Source organism: Bos grunniens, chromosome 1 (genome assembly GCF_055505025.1).
Source record: "Bos grunniens cultivar Pamir isolate PY7600 chromosome 1, Bosgru_T2T1.0, whole genome shotgun sequence".
NCBI lineage: Eukaryota > Metazoa > Chordata > Mammalia > Artiodactyla > Bovidae > Bos > Bos grunniens.
Window position 1 is genome coordinate 90,415,304 of NC_141165.1, and position 22,737 is coordinate 90,438,040.

Below are 22,737 nucleotides of genomic sequence, written 5' to 3' on the forward strand. Positions count from 1 at the left end.
GGACTACAACTAAAGCAGTGCTTAGAGGGAAATTTCTAGCAATAAATGCCTAAATTAAGAAAGAGGAAAGATATCAAATCAATAACCTAACCTTCTTTAGTAAGTCACTGGAAAAAGAAGAGCAAAATAGAAGGATGGAAGTAGTAAAAAGGTAAAAATTAATGAGCTGGAATATAGAAAAACAGTAGAGAAAATTAAGGAAGCCAAAAACTGGTTCTTTGAGAAGACCAACAAAATTGAGAAACCTTAGCTAGGTTGAGAAAGAAAACTCAAATTACTAGAGTCAGAGATGAAAGAAGGAACATAACTAAAAATAAGAGGATGATAAAGGAATCTTATGAACAGCTGGTACCAGGGTTACATGCATTTGTGCATGCTTAGTGGTGTCTGACTCTTGGTGACCCCATGGACTGTACCCCATCAGGCTCCTGTGTCCATGAAATTTTCCAGCAAGAATACTGAAGTGGGTTGCCATTTCCTACTCCAGAAAGTTTTATAGCTTAGGAAAAATGGACACATAACTTAGATAAAATGGACACGTTCTTTTGGAAAGACTAAAACTGAAACATAGTAGACCTGCAACAAGTGAAGAGATTGGATTAATCATAAAACCTCCTGCAAAGAAAAGCCCTAGCCTGCTGAATTCTGCCAAACGTTTAAAGAATTGACTAATTCTTCACCAACTCTTGCAAAAAACTGAAAGGAGGAATACTTCCCAACATATTTTATAAAGCTAATATTACCCTGGTGCTGAGGACATCATAAGGGGAGTACAGACCAATATCTCTTATGAATATGAACACAAAAATTCTCAATAAAGTACTAGCAAATAAAGTCAGCAACACATAAAAAGATTTATACAGCATGACCAAGTGGCATTTATCCCAGAAATGTAAGGTTCACAAACCAATTATGTAATATATCAGTAAATAAAAAACGAAAGTTTTTGCAACAGATGGAAAAATTTTTTTGACAAAATTCTAATACCCTTTACTGATCAAAACAAAAAGCATGAAAAAAACTACGCATTAAGAAAGAACTTCCAAAAAAAAAAAAAGAACGAACTTCCTACACGTGATAAAAAGAACATCTATGAAAATTTGGAAGGTGACATCACACTTGGTGTTGAAATACTGGATACATTCTCGTAGGATCGGGAATGTAAGACAAGATTGTCGACTCTCCACTTCTATATGACATTGTATTGGAAGTTCTGATCATGGCAGTTATGCAAGAAGAAGAAAAGGAATTGGAATGAAAGTAGCAAAACTGTCTCTGGCAGATGACATGATCTTGTATGCAAAAAATCCTAAAGAATCCACTAATAAAATACTAGCATTAACAAGTTCAGTTCTGCAAGATTGTGGGATACAAAAATCAACATATATAAATTGTATTTATATAGATTTGTTATGAACAATTCAAAGGTGAAATTAAAATAATTCCATCTACACATAAAAATACTTAGTAAATTTAACAAATGTAATATACTCTGAAAACTACAAGACTTTGTTGAAAGACATTAAATATCTAAGTAAAAAAAAAAATTGTCTTCATGGGTTGGAAGATTAACATTAAGGTGGCAGTACTCCCCAACTTTTGGAGAAGGGCATGGCAACCCACTCCAGTATTCTTGCCTGGAGAATCCCATGGACTGGGGAACCTGGCAGGCTACAGTCCATGGGGTCACAGAGAGTTGGACACCACTGAGCAACTAACACAAACATACACATGCATTTTAGCTCCATGTTAATATGTCTGTGCCTAAAGTAAGCATTAGAGAAATACAGCAACTCTCATGATATTTCTTGGAGAAGGCAATGGCAACCACTCCAGTACTCTTGCCTGGAAAAATCCCGTGGACGGAAGGGCCTGGTAGGCTGCAGTCCATGGGGTCTCGAAGAGTCGGACACGACTGAGGACTTCACTTCACTCACTCCCCAAATTGATTTACTTATTCCATGCAGTTCATATTGGAGTGCCACCTGACTTGTAGAACTTGACAGACTGATTCTAAAAGTCACATGGAATTCTAATAGTCACATGGAATACACTCACAGTGTATCCCTCCATCCAGGTGAGTCAAAACAGTTTAAAAAAAAAATGAATAAAATATGATTCATACTTCATGATGTTAAGACTTACTTTAAAAAAATTGGTAATCAAGGCTTTGTGGAATTGGCACAAGGATACACATACACATCAAGGGAATAGAATTGAAAGGTGAGAAATAATCTGTAATTGACTGATTTTCAGCAAGCGCATCAAGACTATACAAAAGAGAATGGTTTTTCATTTTTCATTAGTGCTGGAACAACTGGTAGCCATATGCAAAATAATGTAGTTGGATCCTTAATGTCAAACCATACTTAACTCAAAATGGTTGACAAACCTAAATTTAAGAGATAAGACTCTAAAACTCTTAGAATGAAACTGAGGATTAAGAATTGCTAAGTATGGCACTAAGAACATTAAAAACTTTTGTGCTTCAAAGTATAACATTGGGACTACCCTGGTGGTCCAGTAGTTAAGAACCCACCTTCCATTGCAGGAGATACAGGTTCAATCCCTCATTAGGGAACTGAGGTATCCCACATGCTGCAGGGCAACTAAGTCTGTACTGCCAATAGAAGCCTGTGTGCTGCAACGGAAGACCTGATGCGGCTAAAAATAAAATTTTAAAAATTACAAAGTATACTATCAAGAAAGTGAAAATTTGACAACCTGTAAAATGGAAGAAAATATTAACAAGTCATATATCTGACAGGGACTTCTATGTAGAATAAAGAACTCTTACAGCTCTGTGGTAAAAACGACAACCCAATTTAAAAATGGGCAAAGAATCTGAATAGAAATTTTTATGGAGGATGTATAATTGGCAAACAGATTTAAAGACATCTATCCCACTAGAATGGCTAGAATCAAAAGGTTGTGATACTTTGCTATATACCCGAAACTAACAAAATTTTGTAAATCAACTATCCTTCAGTTAAGGAAGCAGCAGTTAGAACTGGACATGGAACAACAGACTGGTTCCAAATAGGAAAAGGAGTACGTCAAGGCTGTATATTGTCACCCTGCTCATTTAACTTCTATGCAGAGTACATCATGAGAAATGCTGGGCTGGAAGAAGCACAAGCTGGAATCAAGATTGCCGGGAGAAATATCAATAACCTCAGATATGCAGATGACACCACCCTTATGGCAGAAAGTGAAGAGGAACTAAAAAGCCTCTTGATGAAAGTGAAAGAGGAGAGTGAAAAAGTTGGCTTAAAGCTCAACATTCAGAAAACTAAGATCATGGCATCTCGTCCCATCACTTCATGGGAAACAGATGGGGAAACAGTGTCAGACTTTATTTTTGGGGGCTCCAAAATCACTGCAGATGGTGACTGCAACCATGAAATTAAAAGATGCTTACTCCTTGGAAGGAAAGTTACGACCAACCTAGATAGCATATTCAAAAGCAGAGACATTACTTTGCCAACAAAGGTCCGTCTAGTCAAGGCTATGGTGTTTCCAGTGGTCATGTATGGATGTGAGAGTTGGACTGTGAAGAAAGCTGAGTGTCGAAGAATTGATGCTTTTGAACTGTGGTGTTGGAGAAGACTCTTGAGAGTCCCTTGGACTGCAAGGAGATCCAACCAGTCCATTCTGAAGGAGATCAGCCCTGGGATTTCTTTGGAAGGAATGATGCTAAAGCTGAAACTCCAGTACTTTGGCCACCTCATGTGAAGAGTTGACTCATTGAAATAGACTCTGATGCTGGGAGGGATTGGGGGCAGGAGGAGAAGGGGTCGACAGAGGATGAGATGGCTGGATGGCATCACTGACTCGATGGACATGAGTTTGAGTGAACTCCGGGAGTTGGTGATGGACAGGGAGCCCTGGCGTGCTGCAATTCATGGGGTCGCAAAGAGTCGGACACGACTGAGTGAGTGAACTGAACTGATCCTTCAGTTTAAAAAAAAGTTGTGATAGCAGGTGTTGGTGAGGATGTGGAGAAATTGGCAACCCTTGTACACTGCTTTTGTAAATGTAAAATGGTGCAGCCACTTTGGAAAAATAGTGTGGCACTTCTTGAAATGATTAAATGGAGTATATAGATATGTACCCAAGAGAAATGACAACAGATCTGCATAAAAACTTGTCCATAAATGTTTATGGAAGCACTTTTCAGAGTAGCCAAAAAAATGGAAAGAACCCGAATGTCCGTCATTTGATGAGTGGATAAATATAATGGAGTATATCTATACAATGGGATATTATTCAGTCAAAAAGGAATAAAGTACTAATATATGCTGAAACTTGGATGAGCTTTGAAAATACTATACTAAGTGGAAGAAACCATTCACAGAAGATCAGACATATTCAATTCATATGAAATATCCAGACTAGAAGCAATAGCTTTTTGAGGTGGTGAAAATCTTTTAAAATTGACTGGTGTTGATTGCATATAATTGTGAATATGCTAAAAGACACTGAATTGCAGACTTCAATAAAGCTGTTTAGCTTTTAGACATTCCTGGGCATTTATATGTTTAAAAAAGTGAACTATTAAAGTAACAGAGCTCTAGGATTCCTAGTAAGCTAAGCTCCTCTCTTTCCTCTCATTTTTGTAGAAATCATGACTACCCCAGGAAAGGAGAACTTTCGCCTGAAAAGTTACAAAAATAAGTCCCTGAATCCTGATGAGATGCGCAGAAGGAGGGAGGAAGAAGGACTACAGTTACGTAAACAGAAAAGAGAAGAGCAGGTAAGTCCTTTACCCATACTAATCTTTCTTAAAGAACTTAATGTTCTGTTTCAATCCTGGCTGCACCTTCCTGTATCTTAATTTTAGTAATGTGTAATATATATGTATATCCCCCTCCCAACAATAAAATCAACTTATTTTAGGGGTATGGGAGTGGAGGTGATGTAAAGTAGAATGTAAGAATGAGGTTCTCATGTTCCCAATTACTATTTAATTACTACTTAATATTTTGGCCTGTTTGTTTTATTTTTCTAAAGTTACAATTTTTTTTAAGATTCTGTGTGTGTATTAATGAATTCTCAAGTGACCAATTTGAGAATTAGTCCCTTGCTTTTCCTTCTAAAGTTTAATTTGAAAATTTATCAACATGTACAGAAATAAAGAATAGATAATGAATCTCATAAACCCATTCTTTGGGTTCATTGTTTGTCAACAGTTTGCTGTACTTGCTTTGTGTCTATCTTCATATTTCTTTAGTACCTAGTATTTTAAACAGAATTTCAAGAAGTCAATCTTTTCACCCCTAAATTCTGTATTATTCATAATGACATTTAGGACAAGGATTTTGATCATTTTTAACCTTAGAACATCTGCAGGAGAATCTGACACTCACCATCATTTTACCTTTCTCTAAAAATCCTTAGGACAAATGGTCCATCACTTTTGGCCAGGAAATTAAAGGTAGAGCACTTAGGTTGTTTTATTTATTTATTTTTTTTGGCTAAGACTTCAGTTTGGAAGGACCATTTGACCCCCACACTATAAAAAGCTCCATAAAAGGAAGGTGAATAGTCAGTACCCTTCATACATGAGAAATAGGTAATCTCATAGGTAATCTCATAGGTAATCTGTTATAAATATTTTACAGTTACACTGAGTTATTCAACATACACTATTCTTTTGCATAACACTGCACTGGATAATCCAATTATTTGAAGTCCAGGTACAGCAAATTAAGTTCTTAACAGTCTGCTTTACCATCTTTTGAAAGCAACCACTTATTCATAAAAGAATGCATTTCTCTTGGTTTCTTGTTGCATCTTTATTCATCTCTGTGTCTTATTTGAAGTGGAACCTTTTCTTTGGATGAGCTCTTATTTAGCTTCTATTTTGGGGATAAATTGTACTATTTGGGGGTAACAGCACTGTTACATATTCACATGTAAATATGAATTACATGTATGTATGCACACAAGAACAAGTATAGATCTGAATATAACCAGTAGACTATGCGTTATATTTAGCATAAAGCCATTTGAAGATGATGTAATGGCAGTCTGCGAATAACAGGATTTATTTTATACTGTTTTCTTCTTGGTGATAGGAACTTCATGTTATTGGACTTCATTGTAAAATTTATATAAACAAAATAAGTTTTTCATATTTAATTGTCTGAAGGCAGATTCTCTGTCAGTGGCAAGTATGATCCCATTTACCTGACTAAAAACCTTGTAGTTGATGTTCTGTCATCTTCATTGTATGACATCTGGAACTGTGATAGGGCCTTAATACATTTGTATGATAGGGTTTTGGAATATTATTGTATTTAAAATTTTAATTTTGTTGTTTCATATGTGCCATCTTATGTAGGGAGAACTGGTAAAGCAAATTAGGCTTCTTACTATCACAGCAGTACTTGTTTCATGCCTAATTTGTAAAATAGTAAACATCAGTAAAAATTCATTTAAGTACTGTTTCTCTTTCCACAGTTGCTCAGTCATCTATCGGGAAAAGACACAGGCTTTGGCCAGCTGTGCAGCTAGATTTGAGGGTAGGACAGAAATTAATGCTGCCAAGTACACAGAAGATAACAGCAGAGCTGTTAGAGCTTTCCTTTCAGCAGACTAGTACTTAGTATCTGTTATTTAGGAGGCACTATATAAATGACCTTTGTTTATTTGATGCCAGTAGAACAAAATTTTAAATTTATTAGTTGATGTCATTCTGATTGAGCCAGTTTTATATTTTTTTATGTATAAAAAGATGAAATTTATAGTTACTATTAAAATATTTTGAAATAAGCAGAATCTTGCTAACTCAATGTGAGTAGGTAACATAATGCTGCTAAAAAGCTTAAACTGTAATAATAAAGAATGAAGATTTGCTTGATGTTTTTAAAGAAATATCTTGTAAAGTAAGCAAGTTGATAAAAGTTGTAGACAGCCAACTTTTCCCATGTTGACAATTTCATGGTATATAATTTTATATGGTATGTACAACTTATATGGTAAATAAATCATGATTGTTTTGGTAGTTTCTTTTTTAAAACGGATTTTTTGAGACAGCAAGGATGGACTTTGAAGGCATTGTGTGGAGTGAGATAAGCCAGAGAAAGACACATATTTATATGTGGAATCTAAAAGACAAAAAACCTGAACTCCTAGAAAAAGAGATCAGACTTGTAGTTACCAGAGGTGGATGATTAGGGGAGGGAGAATTGGAGGAAAGTGATCCAAAGGTACAAACTTCCAGGTCCAAGATACATAAATGCTAGGGATACAGTGTACATCATGACCATAGCTAACATTGGTATATGATATTTGTAGGAAGGATAGATAATTTTTTTTCCATCTGTGAGTCTGTTTCTCCTTTGATATTTGTTTTTTGTTTTAGATTCTACATATAAGTGATAACATAGAGTATCTATTGTCTTTCTTTCTGACTTATTTCACTAAGCATAATCCTCTCTAGGTTCATCCACTTTCTTGCAAATAGCAAAATTTCATTCTTGTTTCATTTTTTGAGGAACTTCTGCAGTGGCTATACCAGAGTCTCTTTTGATACTTTAAATGTGTTTGATCCACACTCAGCGGCTTCCATTGTTTCCAGCAGCAAGTTTTCTGTTGGTCTTACCTTTGTTTCCCTGCTTGTGAAATGTCTTTTACCTTTGGCTACTTTGTCTTATCTTTTTATTCCTGAGTGTAAACAGTTTGATATAATGTCCTATCATGTTTTCTTCATATTTCTTCCTGGAGTTCTTAGAGATTTTGGATTTGTGGGTTTGTATTTTTCACAGATTTGGAAAAGTTTTGGCCACTGATTTTCCAAATTTATTCCCCTACCCCCACCTTGAGGCTCCAGTTGCAAGTACAGTAAGTACTTGATGTCACACAGCTGACTTACATTTTGTACATATTTTCTCAGCCTTTTTTTCCATCTCTTTTATTTTGTGATGTCCTTAGATTCCCTAATCTTTTCTTCTACAGTATCTGCTCTTAATCACACCCAAATTGTATTTTTTATATCTAGATGTTTGATTTGCTTTTTTAAAATATTTTTTAAAAATCTCTCATCATGTTTATACTTTTTTGTAGTGTTGAACATATGGAATATATTTATAACTATTTTAACTCCTTGTCTAGTTCTGCCATCTTTTGCTTTTCTAGGTGATTTTGATTGATATGATTGCCTTTTCTTTTCCTCATAGGTAGTCTTTTCTTCTTGTGTGCTTGTAGTTATTGATTGAATACAGAGCATTGTGATTTTTACCTCCTGTTGTTTGAGTTTTTGTATTCTTTTAATATGTATAATTCTCTGAATTTGTCATTGCATGTAGTTAAGTTACTTGAAACCAGTTTGCATATATAATCTAGGACTAATTTACCTTTCTGCTGAGTCGATACCCTTCTGAGTATTCTACTCAGTGCCCCAAATATTAGGTCTTCCCAACCCAGGGATGGAACTTGGATCTCCAGTATTGCAGGTGAGCTCTTTACCATCTGAGCCACCAGGGAACTGTTCACTTTTCTATTCCAGCCAGGTGAAACATGAATGATTTCTTAACCTGTGTGACCTCTAAAATTGTTCTGCATGCTCCTTGAAGGCAATTTCTTTTCCAGCTTTTGACTGTTTCCTCATACCACCTGTGCTTGTCAGTACAAAGCTAATTAAGGGGAACCTTCTGCAGGTTTTGGAGTTCTTTCTTTTGGTTGATTTCTTTGTCTTAAATAACCTGCCTTTAGATTGTAGATATCTTGGCCTCCTTGGTTCTGAATGCCGTCTCAATTGAGGGGGCTGCTTGACCCTGTTAGGTTCACTCTAACTGCTGTAGCCTAGAAACTCCATCCAGGCAATCTGAGGCAATAGGACTAATCTTGTTTCTCTTCTTCTGAAGGATCACTGCTTCTGTTGCCTGTAATCTGGTGTCTGATAACTATTATTTTAGGGATTTTGTCTGCTTTTTTTAGTCATATAGGGCGAGAGGATAAGTTGTTGTTACTCTACCATGGCTTGATGAATAAGTGTACTTCCTAGTATGTAATGGAAGGCACTGTAGTGGGTTTCTTTTAATTAGAACTATTCTCCTTTGCCTCCACAAATTAATAGGTGCTTTAAAAGTAGCGTTCAAGCAGTCATCATTTGTCATCATTGGTTGCTGGACAGATTGGGAAGGTCAGGAAATCTTTATCCACCATCCATTAGGATTAGGAGGGAGGTATTAAGTTAGGCAATGGCAGCCCACTCCAGTACTCTTGCCTGGAAAATCCCATGGGCAGAGGAGCCTGGTAGGCTGCAGGCTACCAGGGGTCGTGAAGAGTCGGACTACTGAGCGACTTCACTTTCACTTTTCACTTTCATGCATTGAAGAAGGAAATGGCAACCCACTCCAGTGTTCTTGCCTGGAGAATCCCGAGGACCGGGGAGCCTGGTGGGCTGCCGTCTATGGGGTCGCACAGTCAGACACGAACGACTGAAGCGACTTAGCAGCAGCATTTTTATCCTATTTTTCCTGATGTATTGGTACGTCTGTCTTGTCAACTACTTAAGGAGTGAAATGACCAAGCGTGCCCTGCTTCTTTTTCAACTTTACTTTTTTATGTGTCGTGTAGTGTCAGGCCTCTATTGGTAAGTTTTACCTCATCAAGTGTTGGTGATAATATTAAGAGGGTAACAGGCAGGAAGGCCAAGGGTCTCCAAACGGAGGAAATAGCCTGCAAGTGTCAGACATTTTTATCTCTCTTAAGCGGGAGGAGGAAACAAACTAGCAATATTTTTTCCTTCTCTATACAAATTTAAAAGGAGGTTTCTCTTAAAATACTGTGTTGCCATAAGGACACCTGGTTTCACCTGAAGTTAACTATTCTCAAACCTAGAGATAACCAATACCTTTTTCTTACGGAAATGTTTGTCTTAAGCTATGCTAATGTACTATGCATTTATCTCCAAACTCTGTCTTCAAGTCAGAGTTCCGCCTCTTGGCTCAAAACCTACTTGACAAACCAGTATGTTATACTCAGATATTGTTCCCCTAATCTGTGTAAATGAAACTATTTATTTGGTGGTCTGCCCTTCTTCAAGATTCAAGTTAATCATTTTATGGCCCAGGATAAACCATTTGGTGCCAAGATTATTCCAAAATGCATCTTATGGGTGAGGGGCCTGGTGCCATTCTGAATTTTAAGACATTCCTTTCTTTCATTAGCAGACTGCTAGTGACTATATAACGTCCAGCTGAAGACTAGCAGGGGGGTACTCTTCTGCCCCCTTCTGATGCCTATGTCAGAAGCTTTCTCTATCTCCATTATACTTTAATAAAACTTCAAAAGCTCTGAGTAATCAAGCCTCGTCTCTGGCCCCGGATTGAATTCTTCTCCTCCGGGGGCCAAGAATCCCGGTGTCTTTGCGTGATTCAACAACAACCTTTCAATATCTTGTAGTAGTTAATTGCATTAGATTATAAGACTGGAGAATTCTGAAATAGTTCCTCATCAGAAAGGTTGAAGGAGGCACAAACATTAGAATTTTAAAAATGATTTTCAAAAAGCTCCGTCTTTATTGCCTTTTAAAAGTGGGGTGCCTAGTGTTTGAATGTTGAACTACCTTGTGTTATTTTAGTTTAGTAACAATCTTTTATTTTTCAGTTATTCAAGAGAAGAAATGTCGCTACAGCAGAAGAAGAAACAGAAGAAGAAGTTATGTCAGATGGAGGCTTTCATGAGGCTCAGATTAATAACATGGAGATGGCACCAGTAAGTAGGATAATGAAATAAATGCTTTTTACTTTTTTCTGATGAAGATACGAGGTTTAGATCTTTTTTGGAGTTTAAAAAAAAAGGTAGGGGAGTTTCCTGGTGGCCTAGTGATTAGGATTCTGGGCTTTCATGGCTGTGGCCTACATTCAGTCCATGGTTGGGAAACTGAGATCCTGGAAGCCATGAGGTACAGCCAAGAAAAGAATAAAAAAAATAGGTTAGATGGCTACAAAAAGTACTTGGTGTTTCATTTTTAAAAGGAAACTATATCTGTAAACTCACGGTTCATTAAGTGTTTATTATATTTTGAATAGCATGCAGTTTAACAGAATAACTAAATTATGAGTTAATTCAGCTGTTGAAACTTTAAAAGATAGTTATAAAATTATTCCTTAGAAGTTGATAACAACGGCTTTGCTGTTCGCCTGAAACCATCACAATATTGTTTGTTAATCAGCCATACCACAGTACGAAATAAAAAGTTAAAGATGTGTTTGCTTCGGCAGCACATACACTAAAATTGGAACGATACAGAGAAGATTAGCATGGCCCCTGTGCAAGAAGGACATGCAGATTCGTGAAGCGTTCCATATTTTTTGCATTTGAATCAGTTCTAATGAGGTGGATGAAACTGGAGCCTATTATACAGAGCGAAGTAAGTCAGAAAGAAAAGCACCAATACAGTGTATTAACACACATATATGGAATTTAGAAAGATGGTAACGATGAACCTATATGTGAGACAGCAGGACTCACAGATGTAAAGAACAGACTTTTAGACTCTGTGGGAGAAGGCGAGGGTGGGATGATTTGAGAGAATAGCATTGAAACATGTATATTATCATATGTGAAGTACATCAGCAGTCCAGGTTTGATGCATGAGACAGGGTGCTGGTGCACTGGGATGATCCTGAGGGATGGCATGGGGCGGGAGGTGGGAGGGGGTTCAGGATGGGGAACACATGTACACCCATGGCTGATTCCTGTGAATGTTTGGCAGAAACTACCACAATATTGTAAAGTAATTAGCCTCCAATTAAAATAAATGAATTTAAAAAAAAAAGTTAAAGAAAAAAGTTGATAACAAGGCATGCTTTTAAGGAATTCCCAATTTGTTACTCATTCAGAGTACAAAATTGGGCATATTCATATGTTTTAAAACATTGATTCTACATCACAACTGTTGAAATTTTCTACTATAACCCATTTTGTAACTTTATTGAGGGTTACATAAACTTATCTGTAAATTATGCTTTACTTATATGGATATAACACTAGTCTAGGTTTTCAGTTTATTTTGATCAATTGTATATAATGTTTTAACAAATCATATATATATACATGATTTTCAAAAAAAGAAAAATCTTTTTCTCTTCTACCTTACCCAATTTCTTTCCCCGCTGACAGCCACTGTTACTAAATTCTCAACTTATTCCTTTTGAGAAAAATCCCTTTCTTTTTGACAAATAATAGTATATTATGCACAGTATTTTACAGTTTTTTTTTTCTCTTTCAGTTTTTATGGACCAGCTTTCTTTTGGGATTAGAGCAGTTTAAATTGCTTTGAAATCTATGTAAACGTGTTGCCAACACTATCATTTTGTGGTGAATTCTTACAGACTCTTCAGGAAGTTGAGCTGTCTTTTTTTTTTTTTCCAAGTAGATGTTAAATGATTATGACATATTTTGTGAACTGTATTAGGGTTCTACAGAGTTAATAGAACACATTTGGGGATTGGGAGAGAGGAAGAGAGAGATTGGTTGATCCATTGATTATTTGAGTTTTCAGTAATTGGCTCATGCAATTGTTGGAGCTGGTAAGTCTGAAATTTGTAGGGTAAGCTAGTAGGCTGGAAATTCAGGTAAAAGTTTGAGACTGATTTCCTTCTTTTAAGAAATCTCAATCTTTGCCCTTCAACTAATTGAATAAGGCCCATGCACATTTTGGAGGATAATGTGTATTGATTAAAATGTTAATCACATCTAAAAAATAACCTTTAGACAACATTTAGACAACGGCAACATTTAGACTGGTGTTTGTCCAAATGGCTGGGTACCACAACCTAACCAAGTTAACACATAAAATTAACTATCCCAATCTACTTCTTGTCATTGTGCCATCCATATGCAGGTCTTTAAACTGAGTCTCAGATAAAGACGATGACAAGATCATACATCCTCATAACATAATATAGCTGTCCTTCATGCAGCTAAAGATCTACTAATCTTTTCCTCAGAAGGGGAAAAGTCCTTGAGTGATGGTTATTTCACTCTTTGATATCCTTTAACTTGCTATGATGTAAAGTTAACTGTATTTAAATACTGTGAATGTAAAGTCAATATATCTTACATGATAAAGGGATAAGAGAGGGAAGAAAACAAAGATATTTGTGAAAGCATAGTCTTAACAGGATCATGTAGGCACTTTTGTTTATTCAGGAATCAGACTTATAAGTTTCAAAGTTACTTTGAAAAGTTACTTTTCTGACTCTTAAGAGCAGAATGCTTCATTTTCCCATGGGTTATTCTTGGACTCCCATGGACTGCAGCATGCCAGGCCTCCCTGTCCCTCTCCATCGCCCGGAGTTTGCCTAAGTTCATGTTCATTGCATCAGTGATGCTGACCAGCCATCTCATCCTCTGATGCTCTCTTCTTCTGCCCTCAATCTTTTGCAGCATCAGGGACTTTTCCAATTAGTCGTATGTTCGCATCAGATGACCAAAATACTGGAGCTTCAGCTTTAGCATCAGTCCTTCCAGTGAATATTCAGGATTGATCTCCCTTAAGATTGACTGCTTTGATCTTCTTGCTGTCCAAGGGACTTTCAGAAGACTTCTCCAGCACCACAGTTCGATGACATCGATTCTTTGGTATTCTGCCTTCTTTATGGTCGAGCTCTCACAGTCATACATGACCACTGGGAAGACCATAGCCTTGACTATACGGATCTTTGTCAGCAGAGTAATGTCTCTGCTTTTCAACACACTGTCTAGGCTTGTCATCACTTCCTGCCAAGAAGCAATCATTTTCTGATACGGCTGCAGTCACCACCTGCAGTGATTTTGGAGCCTAAGAAGAGGAAATCAGTCACTATTTCCACCTTTTCCCCTTCTTTACCATGCAGTAATGGGCCGGATGCCATGATACTAGTTTTTTAAATTTTTGGTCTTAAGCCGACTCTTTGACTCTTCTCCTTCACCCTCAAAAAGAGGCTCTTTAGTTCCTCTTCACTTTCTGCCATTAGAGTGGTGTCATCCGCATATCTGAGGTTGTTGATGTTTCTCCCACCTGTCTTGATTCCAACTTGTAACTCATCCAGCCTGGCATTTCTCCTAAGCGTATAGGTTAAACAAATAGGGTGACAGCAGACAGTCCTATTGTACTCCTTTCTCAATCTTGAACTAATCAGTTTTTCCATATAGGGTTCTAACTATTGCTTCTTGAACCGTATACAGGTTTTTTAGGAGACAAGTAATATGGTCTGGTATTCCCATCTCTCTCAAGAGCTTTCCACAGTTGGTCATGATCTACATAGTCCAAGGCTTTAGCATAGTCGATGAAACATAGATAGATGTTTTTCTGAAATTCCCTTACTTTCTCTATAATCCAGCAAATGTTGGCAATTTGATCTCTAGTTCCTCTTCCTTTTCTGAATCCAGCTTGGACATCTGGAAGTTCTTGGTTTACATAATGCTGATGCCTAGCAGGTAAGATTTTAAGCATGACCTTACTGGCATGGGAGATGAGTGCAATGGTTAGCACTCATCTGATTGTTAGCACATTCTTTGGTACTACCCTTCCTGGAAATTGGACTGAGGATTGACCTTTTCCAGTCCTCTGGCCGCTGCTGGGTCTTCCAGATTTGCTGACATAATGAATGCAAAACCTTGATGGCATCCTCCTTTAGGGATTTGAATAGTTCTGCTGGAATTTCATTGCATCCACTAACTTTATTAACAGCAGTGCTTCTTAAGGCCCACTTGACTTTGCATTTCAGAATGTCTGGCTCTGGGTAACTAATCACACCATTGTAGTAATCTGTTTCATTAAGATCTTTTTTATACAGTTCTTCAGTGTATTCTTTCCATCTTTTCTTGATCTCTTCAACATCTATTAGGTCTCCACCATTTTTATCCTTTATTCGTTATTCTTAAGTGTTAGATATTGCTTACCAACCATCTAGCATTTACAACTGAGTGCAGTTTTCCTCTATTTATCTTATTATTACCTTTCATGAAATGATAAGAACTTTATTTCATTGTGACAAGTGATCCTGAGAAATAAGTTTACTAATGCTGAGGATGGGTTTTGGGAAAGCACTAAAACAGTAAGAGACTAGTGGGAAAGTGAAAGGTTTTTATAAAGCAAGACAATAGAAACTTTAAGAGTCAGCTGTTGAATTTGGTAGTGGCTAGAATCTGTGATTTATACAAGACTACTGTGTATTCATTCAGTAAATATTTGTTGAGCATCTACAGTATGCCAGCCATCAGGGATAAAGTAGTAAGATAGGGTGTTTGGCTTTCGTGAAGCTTATAGAATACTGGGGGACCTAAACAATAAACAGGTAACTAAGAAGAATGATAGTGAAAAGGGCTGGGTATAGGATTAAAGTGGAATGATGTGGTAGAGAGAGAGGAGCTGCTTTAGATTTGGAGGCCAGGAAAAGCCTTGTTTTAGAACTTAACATTTAATCTGAATGCAAGGAACAGCCAGCCATGTGTTGAGCAGGAGAGGAAGAAGAATAAATGCCTTATCTTAGTGTTTACTATTAAGGTTACTTTCTCAACAGTTGTGAGTTTTTTAATGATAGACAAAGATTTTTGGCTTCATTGTATTATTAATCATCTCATGCATTTATACATGCAAAGATTATGCTACCTTTCTGTAACTCAGTAACTTGGCCACTTATCTTTGTTTTCCTTTGAATTTAAGTTAAAATTTTATTATATATGCTTTTTATTTGTGATTCCAGGGTGGTGTTATTACTTCTGACATGATTGAAATGATATTTTCCAATAGCCCAGAGCAACAGCTTTCAGCAACACAGAAATTCAGAAAACTGCTTTCAAAAGGTGAGTTCTGAATATGTTAAGTATTTTTCATTTATGTACAGAATATTACTTTCCCATAATCTATTTTTTACACATAGATAGCTTGCTTTGGAGTATGTCTATCAACAGAATAAAAGGATGCTTATAGACATGGCTAGTTTTTTAATTTCTTTTTTTATTTGTGTGATCTTACCAGTACCAGAAGGTAGCATTATTTTCCTATCTGAGGCATTTTATAAAAGATCTTAAAGTGATAAGAGTAGCAACATTTCATGTTAATTTAAAATGAGAAACTCCACTCTCTTTTAAGAAAAACTTAAAGTATCACTTGGAAGAGTAGTGATTATTGATTTTAATGTTAGCAGTTTATTGCTGATTTAAGTATGGATTTATTAGTGGAGAGGGTAACTGCCTTTTTTTTTTTTTTTTTTTTTGGGTATAATTAGAGTAGGATGAGATGTGATACTTCTTGTCTTCTGAGCACGTAAGAACTCTGGAACTCTAAGCCATATGGAAATATTGATAGTAAATACTTAAAATAGTTGGCCTTCCTTCCTGCCCCCCAATAGTAGGTTATGGTTATTTGGAATCATTAGTGATAAATTAATATATCTCTTGAAGATAACCAGAATGAAAACGTAGCACCATGGAAAAAGATAATTGTTTTGTGCACAGCAACCTGTAAAAATACCTCCCTCCCCCCCACCCCGTTCTAAAAATGTCTTACCTCTTTTCAGCATGCTGAAATTATTTTCTCAGACAGTGTGGTTTTCTAAGGCTTTTTGCCACATTGCTACTTCCCTGCCTGTATTCTGGTTTGCCAGCCATTCTTAAAATGTGATAATTAGAATATGATACTTATTACATTCTTATTACTCTAAAGTGTGTGGGAGATTGTCTTCCTTATCTTGAAACTATATATGCCAATAATGTACTTCAGGCTAGCATCATTTATTTTGGTGGCCATGGCATAGTAATGTTTCATTGTCTTTTCAACAGTCTATACTCCCTAGTGGAGAAGGCAATGGCACCGCACTCCAGTACCCTTGCCTGGAAAATTCCATGGATGGAGGAGCCTGGTGGGCTGCAGCCCATGGGGTCGCTAAGAGTCAGACACGACTGAGCGACTTCACTTTCACTTTTCAGTTTCATGCATTGGAGAAGGAAATGGCAGCCCACTCCAGTGTTCTTGCCTGGAGAATCCCAGGGACAGGGGAGCCTCGTGGGCTGCCGTCCATGGGGTCGCACAGAATTGGACACGACTGAAGTGGCTTAGCAGCAGCAGCATACTCCCTAGTACTTTCCTTTATGAACTGTTTTTAGGTTTTGTCTATGTAGCCATGTGAATTTTTTAAATTGCGTTAAAATATGAATGTTACTTTACCCCTGTTGTTTTATTGCCAGCTTATTGTTGGCTTATTGTTCTTTCTATATGTTGTTTCTATATGTTGTTTCTGTAATCTAGCATATTAATGACTTCATTTTTATTGTAATCATCAAATTTATTTGTTGTGTTTATATGAATGGTTGATAAAAATGTTGAACCAGGCAGAGGATATGTCATTAGAGCTTGCACCAAATTAACATTGAACCATTAGTCATCTCTTTCCAGTGAGTCCATTGACTTGGCTGAGAGTCCCTAGTAGTGCTGTTATCCAGCTTCTTGCAGAGCTACATGAATGTCATCAAAAACTTCGTCAGATCTGTTGCTGAAATTACAATGCTAATTGTTTAGGACATTTCTTATCTATTTACCCAATACATTTCTGTTGACTGACTTTATTTATAAGATACTCTGTGTCATAAATGAAAATGAGATTAATTTGGCAAGTCATTCTTATTTTTGCTGGCACCTACTTATCACTACAGCTGTAAAATTAGATCCTGTAAAATCAGAATCTCCTAATCCAGTTTCTTAAGACAATTTATATTAAAAAAAAAAAAAAAAAAGACTTAACAGTGGTTGTCTTTTGATGTTTTCCCCCTACTTTGTAAGTTTTCTAAAATAATAGAGGCAGTAATTTTTAGGAATTCTGCCCATCATTTCATGTTAAGGTGTCCCTTATTTTGAAATCTTTTAAGCAACCCTAGTTTCAGAGTGACCGAACTCAATTTTACATTTTCTTTTTCTTTTTTAGATTTCCAACATGAAAGAGATGCTTAAATTGAGGGAGGGCTATTATGAAGTAAGTTTGAGCTTTATAAAGTCCTTGACTTGAAATCAAAGGATTGTTTTTCTTCTTTTATTTTATGGGGAGACAGAACCTAATCCTCCTATTGATGAAGTCATCAGCACACCAGGAGTAGTGGCCAGGTTTGTGGAGTTCCTCAAACGAAAAGAGAATTGTACACTGCAGGTGCGGACCATTTTCATTTCTTGCCTTATATTTTAATTTCCATTGCAAAGTTATGTTTTGTATACAGATTTGTTACTTATTTTAATCTAGTTGAAGGATTAATTTTTTGATAGTGATGTTCTTGACAACCCATTGCAAGCTGCTTTCATTCCTTGTAAACATCCAGGTCCTTGGTTTTACTGTTTAAAATTCTTGTCATTTTTACTCATGTAAAAGATTATATTTTATGATGACTATGGATCATACTTAGCTGGTAGGGAATTGTTTGCAGTAGAGGACGACCTATTAAGGACCTAATGCGGACTCTGTAAAATTTGGTTTTGAAGGATTTTTAGATTATACTTGTTGGCTTTTTTGGGGCTTTGTAACATGGGCTAGATCAGAGACTCACTGATTCCCAAACCTGGTTCTAATTAATCTTCTCCCCCGCTCACCCCAAAAGAGTTGACAAGAACGTAGCCTTTTTGGGAATCTGGGTGCCTTCTCCTGTGTGAATTTACTCTGTCAGTACTGTTGTATAGGAATTCCAAGAGAAAATTCTATAACTTTGGTGTTAGATAATTTTTACAGTAAAAGAACCATGAACTGACTCGCATCTTGGAAGTTAGCTATAAATTTAAAAATACTATATTGTTTCTGAATAGTCAGATCTTAAGTAAACTGGTAATCTTTCAGTAGCTAGACTTCCTTGTAGTAATTAGCTGAATCAATTTCTGTGTTATTCTTTAACAAATTTATGTGATTCCTAAATTCTCACTTATAGGATCTTTTCTGAGGGATTCAAACCTTTTAGAAAGATTCTGCAACTCTAAAGATCAGTTAGGTCCCATGCAGATTACAAAATGGCTTATTTTTCCAAGTAGATACTTGCTAATAACAAGTTAATCATAAAGATAACTTTCACCCTCTTGTATAATTACCTTTGCCTTACTCTAAGGCTGCAGTAAGGACTGGGGTATTTTTTAATAAGTAATAGCTCCTCTCCCCAGGTTCCTTACTGTCCAGAGCACTATTGATAATTCATAAGCTTGATGCTTTGTCTTGATATTTTCTCTCCTTTCTTCCCATCCCATCTTTGTCTTTCTTTTACTCTTTGTTGCGGTGATGAGTTCCTTCCAGAGGAAAAACAAGAAATCCAGAAAAGGTAGAGTACTTCAGTGTCCCATCAGTTTTCTTCTCCAGTTTGACACTTACTGATTCCCAAGTTCATTTGAATTAAGATTCTGTTTTGCTAGCTGCCTCCTGGATTGTAATTCTGATCCCCATGTAAGGCCAGGATCACCATACACATGGAAAATAATCAGGTTCACCTAGAGAGCAAAGAAAGAGGACTTTTCTCAGGAAAAAAAAGGAAATCCAGACAACCAACACTGCAGAGATCAGAGCCTGAGCCCCTAAGCAACCTGTCAAGAGAACCACAGGGACCAAATGAAGAGCCTTACTGCAGTTTATCATTTGAAGAGCTTTATAGGAAGAGGGAGGTAGGGAAAATTACCATTTTGTTTATGTGAAAATATGTTTCTTTCCTGTCCCTGACAGCAAGAGTAATTTTGAGATCCTAAATTTACTCTTGGACTTGGTTTTTAGTAGATGGTTGAAGAGGTCCAGTTCCTTAATGGAGTCATTAAAGGAAGGTGGTACATCTAGTCCTAAGATGAAAAATGTCAGAGAATTGGATCTTTCCCCATTCCTACCCTCTCCAGTCCTCTCTAAAGAGCGCAGTATATTCTCTCAGACAATTCCATCTCCTAGCTAACACTTGTAAATTCTACATCATTTTGATTTTGTAATCCTGGAGTTTGTATCTTAACATATCTGAAGATAAAAGCCTTCAGAAATCTTTAATTTGCTTGTATCAAAATTCTCAGATTCCTCCCTTGTACAGACTATTTATTAAGGTGAAAGATGAAGAAATGATTCCTCTGGAAGTGACCACCTCATGATTTTCACCTTAGCAGTCCAAAGACTGAGAGAGAAAACAAACCTGTCATCATCCTCAGATTTTCTTCTGTGTACATTTAACATAGTATTCTTTCTCCAGTGTGACTAATGGGTAATCTTGACTACCCCAAAAGCAGGAGGAATAAATATATTCCAAGAGGCTTCATGGTCAAATAATTAGGCATACTCTGGGAAACTTGGAGAGTACTCCTTCCTCTGTCTCCTTGGAGAGCACTAGGATGTGAGTTGTCACTGATACTCCTACTGCATATTGGAAATTTGAATAGTGTGTCTTTTGGAATGAGATGTTTGCCATTTCTCTTCCAGAAAGAGAGTAATAATACATAGTCATGATAGCTTAACTCACTAATAAATCCTTGGACAAATGTAATCCCTTCATTCCATATACAAAGAATTGTGAATCCTAGTGAAGGGTCTCTTTACTGTCTTTCTGGCTTTCCTCATCCCCAAACCAATGGGGTGTTGCAAACCAAGGTGATAAAAATGCCTGCTTTTGGCAGTGCTACCTAAATACTCACTTGCCCTCAAATGAGATGATCATGGATGGAATCTAGGACTTTGGAAGCAGACTATGCCATTTAACTAACAGCGTTCTCAAGCTTGGTAACATGTGGGTCTCAGAATACTTGAGCCCTTGACATGAGATTGGTCTGCCTCATGGTGTATTCCCTGGACCCACTTTGTTTGCATTTTTGAGTCCAGGTCCAACATTTTTGTACTATCCTTTGCAGTGCTGAGATGTATTCCCAAACCTTCTTATAGAAACTTACAAAAATAGCTAGAATATAAGTAAATTGCCTCTTAGTTCCAGTCATTAAACAGATATTCCTCTTAAAGTTGTAAATTTGAGTTAAATTAGTTTTCCCATTTCTACCTTTCTTGTTAACACTACAAGCTTAATGTGATAAACTGCAGTAAGCCTTCATCCTCCTATATTTTTCCCATCTTCATTGAGCCCTCTACCTATCTTGAAAGGTTGCTCAGATGACTCAGGCACTGTTCTCTCCAGAGTTTGATATCTGGGTTTATTTTTCTGATGTGAGCCTCTCTTTTCACTTGCTCTCCAGGTGAGCCTGGCATTTGCTAGGAACCAGAGTGGAACCGGCAAAGTGGCCAGCAACAGAGTCCTGATCCAAATGGAGAAAGGGAGCCAGGCGTACTTCAACCTGGAGTGGGAAACTTGATAGGAGGTCAGAAGTACTTCAGTTTTGGATTCTCATTTTCCTTATTTAAGGAACTGGGCACCAAAAGGTAGAGATTGAGAAGAGAAAGAGAGAACATAACAAATCTTCAGTGTGCCCTTCAGATTTCAGTTGTAGGCTTATTTAGAAATTTCTGGACAGTGAAAAATAAGTGGAATTAAAATTTGTAAGCAGTCACAGCTGAATGACAGGTTGTTTCCTCGCATGATGCCATTCTTAGAACACTAAGAATATAGTAGTTTAGAACAACAAAGAGGAGTAAAGATTATAGTTATTTTGGGTATTACTTCTGATGGTACCATTTCTTGGATTTTTTTCATTTCATCATGTTGCTGAGTTTTTCTTGAGTTGCATGGTTACTTAGATTACCTTTTCTGGCCATTTCTGTATAACTTTATGCAGTTGTTTTTGTTATCAACTCTCGTGTTAGAATCTAGTCTGGGACCTGAGGCTGAAACATTCACCACACTCAGAAAGTAATGACTGTAATACCCAGTGAAAGAGAAACATAGTTCAAAGTTCACCCAGTTTTTTAAAAACATACTTACATATTAAATACATGTAAACACAAGAAGAAAGTTGCTTCTTGCAGCACTTTAATAGGAGTTTAACTCATGGGGAATTCTCAGCCTGTCCCTCCCTTTCTGTCTCTGTTTCTGTCTCTTACATACATACATAGATGTCACACATACACATTGGTGTAGAAAATTGTACAGAGCTTGATAAGTTTTTACAAGGTAAACATCACAGTAATCTTCACCATTTGTGTGTGTGTGTGTGTGTGTATATTTTAATGCCTCATTAATCCATGAATATGATTTGGTTTTCAATGGCTCTCTGGTTATAGTTATTCATCTCCTTTTGTCTCCAGTAATGGCAAAATTACTTTCTGATTTCCATTCTCACCAAGAGAGTCTTTGACTCTTCTTTGGATTCAGGTTATAATCATTATGTACTTCTTAGTAATAAACACAACTCTGGTACATTCTTTTGTTGAAAAGTCCTAATTTCCAATTTTCTTCCATTCATGTTCTGGCTATTATTTGCTTATTCTCCATTTTACTAATCATTATCACTCTTATTTTTTTTTTTTTTTTTTTCTCCATTTTATTCACTTCATTGGCATCTAGAATTCTTTCTCTGGGAGACCTTTGGTGCTGAACCTCATCAAACAGCAGTTTGAATTTTGGGAGCAATTAGTATTCTGATTTCTTCTCATTGATAACTCTGTGTGTGTTGTGTTCAGTTGCTTCAGTCACGTCTGACTCTTTGTGACCCTATGGACTGTAGCCCGCCAGGCTCCTCTGTCCATGAAATTTTCCAGTAAGAATACTGGAGTGGGTTGCTGTACCCTTCTTCAGGGGATTTTCTCAAGCCAGAGATTGAACCCTCATCTCCTGCATTGCAGGCAGATTCTTTACCACTGAGCCTCC

General features: G+C 36.8%; 1 protein-coding gene and 1 non-coding gene across 3 annotated transcripts in view; both read left to right on the plus strand.

The window, feature by feature from the left end:
- Positions 1-22,737, plus strand: part of KPNA1 (karyopherin subunit alpha 1) — a 71,362-nt gene that overhangs the window by 23,820 nt on the left and 24,805 nt on the right. Inside the window, exons 2-5 of one of the 2 annotated variants that reach the window (XM_086403299.1) lie at positions 4,623-4,756; positions 10,618-10,725; positions 15,705-15,804; positions 18,046-18,140. In XM_086403299.1, coding sequence (XP_086259425.1) covers positions 4,628-4,756; positions 10,618-10,725; positions 15,705-15,804; positions 18,046-18,140 — 432 coding nt within the window. In that variant the 5' untranslated portion in view covers positions 4,623-4,627. Of the gene's footprint in view, positions 1-4,622; positions 4,757-10,617; positions 10,726-15,704; positions 15,805-18,045; positions 18,141-19,166; positions 19,285-21,169; positions 21,293-22,737 lie in introns of those variants that run through there. The other variant, XM_086403309.1, reaches the window with a different exon arrangement.
- On the plus strand, positions 11,219-11,325 carry LOC147379888 (U6 spliceosomal RNA). Its single transcript, XR_015135454.1, has one exon. It is a non-coding gene; the product is annotated as a U6 spliceosomal RNA (small nuclear RNA).